This window comes from Malaclemys terrapin, chromosome 23 (genome assembly GCF_027887155.1).
Source record: "Malaclemys terrapin pileata isolate rMalTer1 chromosome 23, rMalTer1.hap1, whole genome shotgun sequence".
Classification (NCBI taxonomy): Eukaryota; Metazoa; Chordata; order Testudines; family Emydidae; genus Malaclemys; species Malaclemys terrapin.
The window spans coordinates 5568350-5576115 of record NC_071527.1 but is presented as its reverse complement, the minus strand read 5'-3'; the positions used below and the strand labels follow the sequence as shown (position 1 = coordinate 5576115).

General features: G+C 55.5%; 1 protein-coding gene across 2 annotated transcripts; it reads right to left on the bottom strand.

Moving 5' to 3' along the window:
* Window positions 1-1823: 1823 nt before the first annotated feature.
* LOC128827986 (uncharacterized) lies at window positions 1824-6381 on the bottom strand. 2 transcript variants are annotated; one of them, XM_054012249.1, is made up of 3 exons: window positions 6295-6381; window positions 4730-5081; window positions 1824-4140 (listed from the first exon to the last, which is right to left on the bottom strand). In XM_054012249.1, exons 2-3 carry the CDS (start codon window positions 5043-5045, stop codon window positions 3848-3850), a joined length of 609 nt encoding a protein of 202 aa, XP_053868224.1. In that variant the 5' UTR covers window positions 5046-5081; window positions 6295-6381; the 3' UTR covers window positions 1824-3847. The 2 variants fall into 2 exon arrangements, with proteins under 2 accessions (XP_053868224.1, XP_053868225.1); XM_054012250.1 differs by lacking the exon at window positions 6295-6381 and adding an exon at window positions 6133-6239.
* Between the last annotated feature and the right edge of the window lie 1385 nt (window positions 6382-7766).

Genomic DNA, 7766 nt, shown 5'->3' with positions numbered 1-7766 from the left:
CCCCCCACCAGCATTTCATAAGCAGCACAGTAGTAAACGTTGGCTTTTGGTTTTAGAGCCAAACCACTGCTACGTTTGTTAAATCGCCATACCAGCCCCCTTCCCCCCATATTGTATTGCACTTGCCTGCTAACTAAAATGACTCACCTTAAAACAGTCTTAAAGAGACCACCGGGCTTATGGTGAGCTTAGAAGTTCACTGCTGCAAGAAGTCTTGCAACATTGCCTACTGCTCCAGAGAATCGGTAACGCAACTTATAGCTGGAGAGACAGCATGGTCCAGTGGTTAGAACACTGCCCTGGGACTCTATTCCCAGCTCGCTCTCTTTCTGTAGCTGCGAATGAGTCACTTCCCCTCCCCGAGCTTCAGTTTCCTTGTCTGTGAAAAGAGGACAATGAGACTGACCTGCTTTGAGATCTATGCATTGTCTGAGAGCTCATAAGAACAGCCAGACTGGGTCAGACCAATGGTCCATCTAGCCTGGTATCCTGTCTTCTGACAGCAGCCGGTACCAGATGCTTAGAGGGAATGAACAGAACAGGGCAATGATTGAGTGATCCAGTCCCAGCTTGTGGCCATCAGAGGTTCAGGGACACCCAAAGCATGGGTTGTGTCCCTGACCATCTTGGCTGATAAGTTCATGGAGGATAGGTCCATTAATGGCTCTCTCATTCCTTTTGGACCTCAGTTACCCTTTTGGCCTTCACAACATCCTCATCTTTTTGCAGCTCCCGGCCTGCTTGCTATCTGCCCTCCCCACTGCAGCCAGCTCCCTCCTTGCTCGCTATCTGTCTTCCCATCTGCAGCCAGCTCACAGCTGTTCAGGCTTCTGCCTCCAACCATTTTGCTCTCATGTAGCCTCCCAGTGCCCCCATGCACCAGGCTGGGGTCCTGGGGGGAGGGGAGGGTACAGACCCCCTGCTGGCTGGATGTGGTATTGGCTGGTGCCCGCACTGAGAGCCAATGAGTTCATGCTGGCACTTTAACACGTTGAGGTGGGGGAACCGCGGCTTTAACTTGACTCGAGGCCTCATCACCACTGGGCATTTAGAACACGCTGAGAGCCGGCATTTGCTAGCGCCCCCCCTTGGAGCCCAGCTCCGACACGGCCCCTGGGGCTGTTTGCTTGGACAGGAGCCTGGAGCTGCTCATGTCCCTGCTTTGGTATTGGGCACGGAGGCAGCGATCAGACCTGCACCACTCCCACTGCAGGGCCCGGCCTGGCCTGTGCTGGCCTTGTGTAGCTGCTTTGCTGCAGCAATGCTTGTGCAAACTGGCTGCAAATCAGTAGGACCTCCCCCCCCCCCCCCCAAGGAATCCCACCAGCACACAGTGCCTTCCCCACAGTCACAGAGCGGGCTCTGCACCCCAACCCCACGACATAATATATGGAGATATACCTATCTCAGAGAACTGGAAGGGACCCCGAAAGGTCATCGAGTCCAGCCCCCTGCCTTCACTAGCAGGACCAAGTACTGATTTTGCCCCAGATCCCTAAGTGGCCCCCTCAAGGATTGAACTCACAACCCTGGGTTTAGCAGGCAGGGGGACGTCCCAATAATGGGTGGGGGTGTGGCCACAGTAGCCCAGCCCCCTGGCTATTCCCCAGCTGTCATAAGGCCGATAGGGACCATATACAGCATATTCCTAACAGGAGAGCCCTGTACTAGACTATTTTTTTAATCCCACCCCGCACTACCCACTCCCACCTGCTCCCGCATTGTTTCTTGCATTTGTATCCCACTCCCACCCACAAAAACATCCAGTCCCACAAATCCCACAAGAGAGAGAGGGACTCCCCAAGCCTAACAAAACACAACAGTCGGTTAATATATTATATATATAAATGGAATTCAGACAATTTTTACCATTAAAAGAATAAAACAAATCTTGCTTAAACTATGTAAAAAAAATACTTTAACTCCTATAATAATAGACATCAAATCTCTTTCTATTCCTCACTTAAATTTAAGTATTAAAACCTTTATTTTGTGTGTAAAAAACAAACAACTTGCTTTACATTGCTGAAATTCTATTTATGACAAACTGCTGTCATGTATATCCCATATAGGGTCAAAACAAATTGCACCACAATTTTTCCTTAAAAGATGCAGATTTTTTGTAATGATTATAAAAAGTTGTTTAAAAGCCTGGAATGTTTTAACCAGCTTAAGCACCGTTTTTAGAAATCGGAAACAAACCATTCAAGCTACTTATATGTCAGGATTACTCTTGCTTTCTGAAAAACATTTAGCAGCAAAACTGCTCACCGCTCTAGGGTTTTGATAGAAAGAAATTTTAAAAAGAAGCTCAAGATAAGTGACTGATAAGGTCAATTTAAACAGCAGGTGCAGCTAAACTTGCATTTTGTTTTCCCACAAATTACCACAGTCTGTTTTTTTGCCCACCCAATTCCGCCCACAACAAAGTACATTTTACCTGCTCCCGCTGTGATGACAGTGGGTCCTGCGGGATCCCAGTCCCGCTGCAGGGCTCTAGCTATTATTAGTCTGCCCTGGCCAGTAGAGGAGCCAAGTAGCCCCAGAGCAAGGCAGCTTCCTGCCCCTCTTGCAGGGCTCTGCACCGGGGCTGGGATGAAATCCAACCACGTGGGGTCGTGCTGTGATAATAATCTGTGAGAAGCAGGGCCTGAGCCGTGCTGGCTTTGAGGTGTTTATTTCTTTGCAAGTACAAAAAGGCTTCAATTGTGCTTCTTGGTAAAAACAGTCTTTAAAAAAGAGCTGCCTAGACGAGACCCCAAGGAGAGATCGGGGGAGTGGATCCCCCAGGGAGAGGCCTGGGGGAAAGGATCCCCAGGTTCTTCTTCGAGTGATGTCCCTGTGAGTGGGGAAGAGCCCAGCCCAGCCACCACAGGGTCTCCCACTTTATAGCTGCCCCAGATCACAGGTGTCTCCTCCCCCTCCTTCTGCCCCCACGCCTGGATCCATTCCCTGGGACTGTTCTGGGCTCCCTGCTGGACTGACCCACCCCAGCTAGCAATTGGTGGTAGGCTGGATGGGGGAAGCAGCCAGATACATATCTGGGGCCTGACTCGGTGGCACTTGAGGCTGCTAGCAGTGAAAGTGGATTGAAAGGAAGTACATCCGGCCTCCTGAGTAACCCCCTCCCCCGCACAAGGGCCTCCCTGGCTGGGGTAGAGCAATGGGAGCTGCTGGGCACTGAGTTCTTTAGAGAATCTGGCCATGTTTTCCCCATTGCACATGTAGGTAAACCGAGGCACAGGACAGAGGCCAGCATTTTCCAAAGTGGCCAATGATTCCTGGATGCCACTGAGGGCCTGGTTTCTGAGCACCCTCCACTCCTGCTAAGATCAACAGGAGCGGTGGGTGCTCGGCCTCTCTGCATGTCAGGCCCTGGGTGTGTGTGTGTGTCTCTTAAATCAGACACCCCAAAACTAAAGCACCACTGCCAATTGAATCAAGGTCCCCAGAGTACCATGCTAGTCCTTTAATCACAAGGCCACTCCACCCCCTGGACTTGGGGTTCTCAACCTTTTTCTTTATGAGCGCCATTCCCCCCGCCCCACCCAATGCTATAAAAACTCCATGGCCCACCAGTGCCAAAAATTGTTTTTCTGCATATAAAAGCCAAGGCTAGTGTTAGAGGCTAGCAAGCAGGGCAACTGCCCGGGGTCCCACGCCAGCCTACGTTGCTCAGGCTTCGGCTTCAGCCCCAGCCCCGGAGGCAGGGCTCAGGGCCCCAGGCTTCAGCTCTGCACAGCAGGTCTTTGGCTTCCTGCCCTGGGCCCCAGAGTGGCTAACGGTGGCCCTGCTCACAGACCCTTGGTTGAGACCCGCTGCCCTGGACTAAGCCCCCCAGATCTCCTTAGGCCCTGCATTTGTCCCGGAGGCAGTCGAGGGCTTCGGGCTGGAGGGGCACATCGTCCTGGGAGAGAATGGTGCAAAGATGGATGACGGTGGCATCCTGCTTCGCTCGTTTCCTCCACTCCAAGAGCATGCTGAAAGCTCGCAGTTTGGTGTCGCCGGGATTGTTCTCCTCGATCTGCTCCAGACAGTGATTCTCCAGGCCCAGGAATTCAATGCCGATCTGCCTCCAGGTCTTGCCCATTTTCCCTGCCAGCTTCATCAGCTGCTGCTCTGAAACCAGACTCTGCCTCTCTGGGAAAGAGTGGAGAAGAGTCAGCCAGGAGATTGGCTACGCAGCCACATGGGAAGCTCCAGTCTTCCTGGCACTTGCTGCCAGTGCTCCTGCCTTGCTCTCTACCAGGCCCCTTCTGGGTGAGGCTGGGATTGGAGTAGCCAGGAGCTCTCCTCCCAGCCACCTTCCTGCCCCACTCCCCACTGGAAGAGGCTGGGACTGGAGTAACCACGAGCTTCCTCGACAGCCAATGCTCCTGCCCCACTCCCTAGAGCACCCCCTGCTGGGAGACGCCGGGGCTGGAGTAGCCGGCTGTGTCACCCACAGCCAGTGCTCAAATTACAGATGGGCCCCCTTACTAATTTTAGGGACTGCCTCTCTGCTGTCTTATGGCCCCCTTAGTTCTCACTACTATTTAAATTAAAGCAAGCCACTCGGTATTCAGGGCCTCTCCTATTTTTCCCATCATTGGAGCTCTGACTGCTGCCCTTCCCCTTACAGCGCCCCCTGCTGGAGAGGCTGGGAACAGAGAAGCTGGGAGCTCTCCACTCCTGTCACTGAACCGCCCTGCTCTGTGGCTGTGCTCCTTACCATAGGCCTGTGGCTCACCTGCCCTGCTATTTGCAGCCTCACTGTGATTTGCATCGTCGCCGCTGTTCCCAGTTTCTCCTCCTGTCTGGAGCTGGCCGCCCTGGACCAGGTCCAGCCTTGGGATCTTGCGCAGCACCTGGTTGGTGATGTCTAGCGCTTCCTGGGGGTATGTCTGCATCAGCAGCTCAGCCACCTGGATGCGGGAGGCACCGTCCAGCTTCCCGCGGCGTATGTGGGGAGCCGTGCCCCCATGGGGCAGGTAAAACTTGAACTTCTCAAAGTCCTTCATGCTCAGATCATCCAGGATGCGCAGCAGCTGCTCGCCCATCGCCATCCTGGCACCTCACCCCGGAGCCCCCGAAAGGCAGACCTGCGGGGCCCCAAAACAAACCAGCCAGGTGATTTGGGGTGACTGGGTGGAAAAGCCCCTTTTCAGCCTCTCCAGGGGACCTGCTCTCTGAATGCCCCCTCCCCACTCCATCCCTTAGACTCTGGGGTCCCCCTTTCAAAATTCCTCTGATCTCTGGGGTTCGCTGTCTGTTGAACCACAGCACCCAAGCATTCCTGAGGGGAGGCCCCAATGTCCAGGCAGCTGGGCCGAGCAGGGAAGAGTCACCTCACAGCACAGGGGGTTTCCCCAGCCCACCCCAAAAAGTCCCTGTTCTCGGCAGTATGGCCACCATGGGGCCCCCGGCCGCTCCCAGAACTGGTGACCTCTGCAGGTTTCGGCAAGTGACACCCTTATCTCTGCAAAACAGCAGCAGGGTCTTGCACAGACAGACAGCGTGGCTGGGACCCAGGACACCTGGGTTCTATTCCCAGCTCTGCGGGTGACCTTGAGCGAGTCACCTTGCCTGCCCCATGCCTCAGTTTCCCTTCCCCACCTTTTGTCTGTTTAGACTGCAAGCTCTTTGGGGCAGGGCCTGTCTGTGCAGCGCCCGGCAGGATGGGGCCCTGGGGCGTCTGGAAGATTGTTTAGCGTGGAAATACTGAGGTGCCTGGTTTTCCCTGGGTGCATTCATGCACCTGCTCTCAGGGGTAACACGACTGGGGAGGGGAGGGGGTTGGGGAAATGGGTATTTCGGGGGTGGAAGGAGCTAGTGTGACAGGGCCAATGGGGCAAGACCGGTAGCAGAGCCCTGGCTGTCCACCCCCACCAATGTGCTGCACCCCAGAGCCAGGCGCCCCAGCCCTCGCACCTCGCTCCCATTCAGCCCCGGCCTCCCCAGCTGGAAAGCCAGCAAGGCGCCCAATTCGCCCCACAGGCGGGTGGCACTTTGGGGCGGGGACACTCCCAGGCGGCGCTGCCCTGCGCCCCCCCCCCCCGATACACGGCACCCAGAGGTGCTGGAGCCAGGGGGCTGCCCCGCCCCACCCCCCCGGGCTCGACGTGGTTGGTTCCCATCCTATCCCGGGCTTACAGTTTGCACGGGGCTCTCCCGGCGCCCCGATGGCACCGCCCCCTGCCCGGCAGGCGGATGCTCGTCCAGCTGCTCCCGGAGCCTGGCCCGGCTGGGGGGGGCGGAGCTACACGGGGGGGGGGATCGCAGCCCGGGGGAGCCCCCCGCCCGGTCCCGACCCACCTCGGGGCCCCTCTGGGGCGGATCCCGCCGCCCCGCTCTCCGGGCGAGGCTCCCCGCGCCGCGCCACGCTGCCGCCACGCCTTCCGCAACGCCCGGCGTGATGACGTCCCCCTCCTCGCTGCGCAGACGCAGCACGCGCGCGCGCGCGCTCGGCGTCCACCTCACTGCGCACGCGCAGGGTGGAACGCTTTCCGCGAGTCGGGGGGCGCAGCGCGCGGCAGCGGCGCTACATACATAATGAAAGACGGGGGCGGAAGTCGCTCCCAACCCCCCCCCCCCCCGCAGCCGCGCTCAGCACGATAGGGGCGGGGCGGGGCAGCCCCTCCCCCCCGGGTCCCCAGCCCTGGACACGCCCCGCGCCAACCAGCCCGTGGTACCCAGGCTCCCCCCTGCAGCGTCTCTGAACCGCCTCCGGGTCCAGATTAACAGATTATCCCCCCGCATCCCCCTCGCGAGCTCGAAGCCCTTAACACGTGTCACGCCTCTGTCCTACCGATGGGGAAACTGAGGCACGATTGGACCCCCCCCCTCCGCCCCCCATCAAACTGCCCCGACTCTTCCACCAGAGTTGGGCAGGGAAAGGCGGCTGTCCATTGGGACTTGCTGCCTGCCAGATCACCTAGCGAAGATGCTGCAGAAGATTTACACGTACCCGAAGAAGAGCTCTGTGGAGCTCGAAAGCTTGTCTCTTCCACCAACAGAAGTTGGTCCAGTAAAAGATATTGCTTCACCCATCTTGTCCAGTGGTTCTCAAACTTTTGCACGGGTGACCCCTTTCACACAGCAAGTCTCTGAGTGCGACCTCCCCTTATAAATTAAATACACTTTTTTGTATCTTTAACACCATTTTAAATGCTGGAGGCAAAGCAGGGTTTGGGGTGGAGGCTGACAGCTCACGACCCCCCATGTAATAACCGCGTGATCCCCTGAGGGGTCCTGACGCCCAGTTTGAGAACCCCTGATCTTGACTCTCATATATTCTGGAACCAACATGGCTACAACAACCCTGCAAAGATGCTGCAATAACATTTTGCTTTTAATTCATTTCACGTCGCTCCCTTTATGGAGGAATTCTTTATCCAGGGATGAGGCATCTGGTTTGCTAGACTGGTGGAAATTTACCCCACAGAAACTCTATTTTTCAAATAGAAACCACACCATTTGTTAGGGCTGCTTGCCAATCGCTGAGCATTTCCTGCGAGAAATTCAGAAGGAAATGAAACATTTTTTTCCACTTTGTTTCAAAATATGTTGTGGAAACATTGGATTTTTGCAATGAAACACATGTTTAGTGTTCTTTCCCCCTCTGTTCTCTCTAAAATGAAGGAAATCGGGGTTGGGAAAGAGAGAGAAAGTGGGAGAGAGAGAGAATGGGAAGGAGAGGAAACAAAAAAATATTTCAAATTGATGAATTACTGAAAAATTTGGAACCACACACAGTAAAATGTCCACCAAAATTGTTTGCATGGTTC

What these genes read in the sequence shown, in the direction of transcription:
- LOC128827986 (XM_054012249.1), bottom strand. Translation starts at nt 5,045, where the DNA reads ATGGCGATGGGCGAGCAGCTGCTGCGCATCCTGGATGATCTGAGCATG. An exon ending in GGCTGCAAATAGCAGGGCAG is followed by an intron (nt 4,141 to 4,729) that starts GTGAGCCACAGG and finishes ACTCTTTCCCAG; the next exon opens with AGAGGCAGAGTCTGGTTTCA.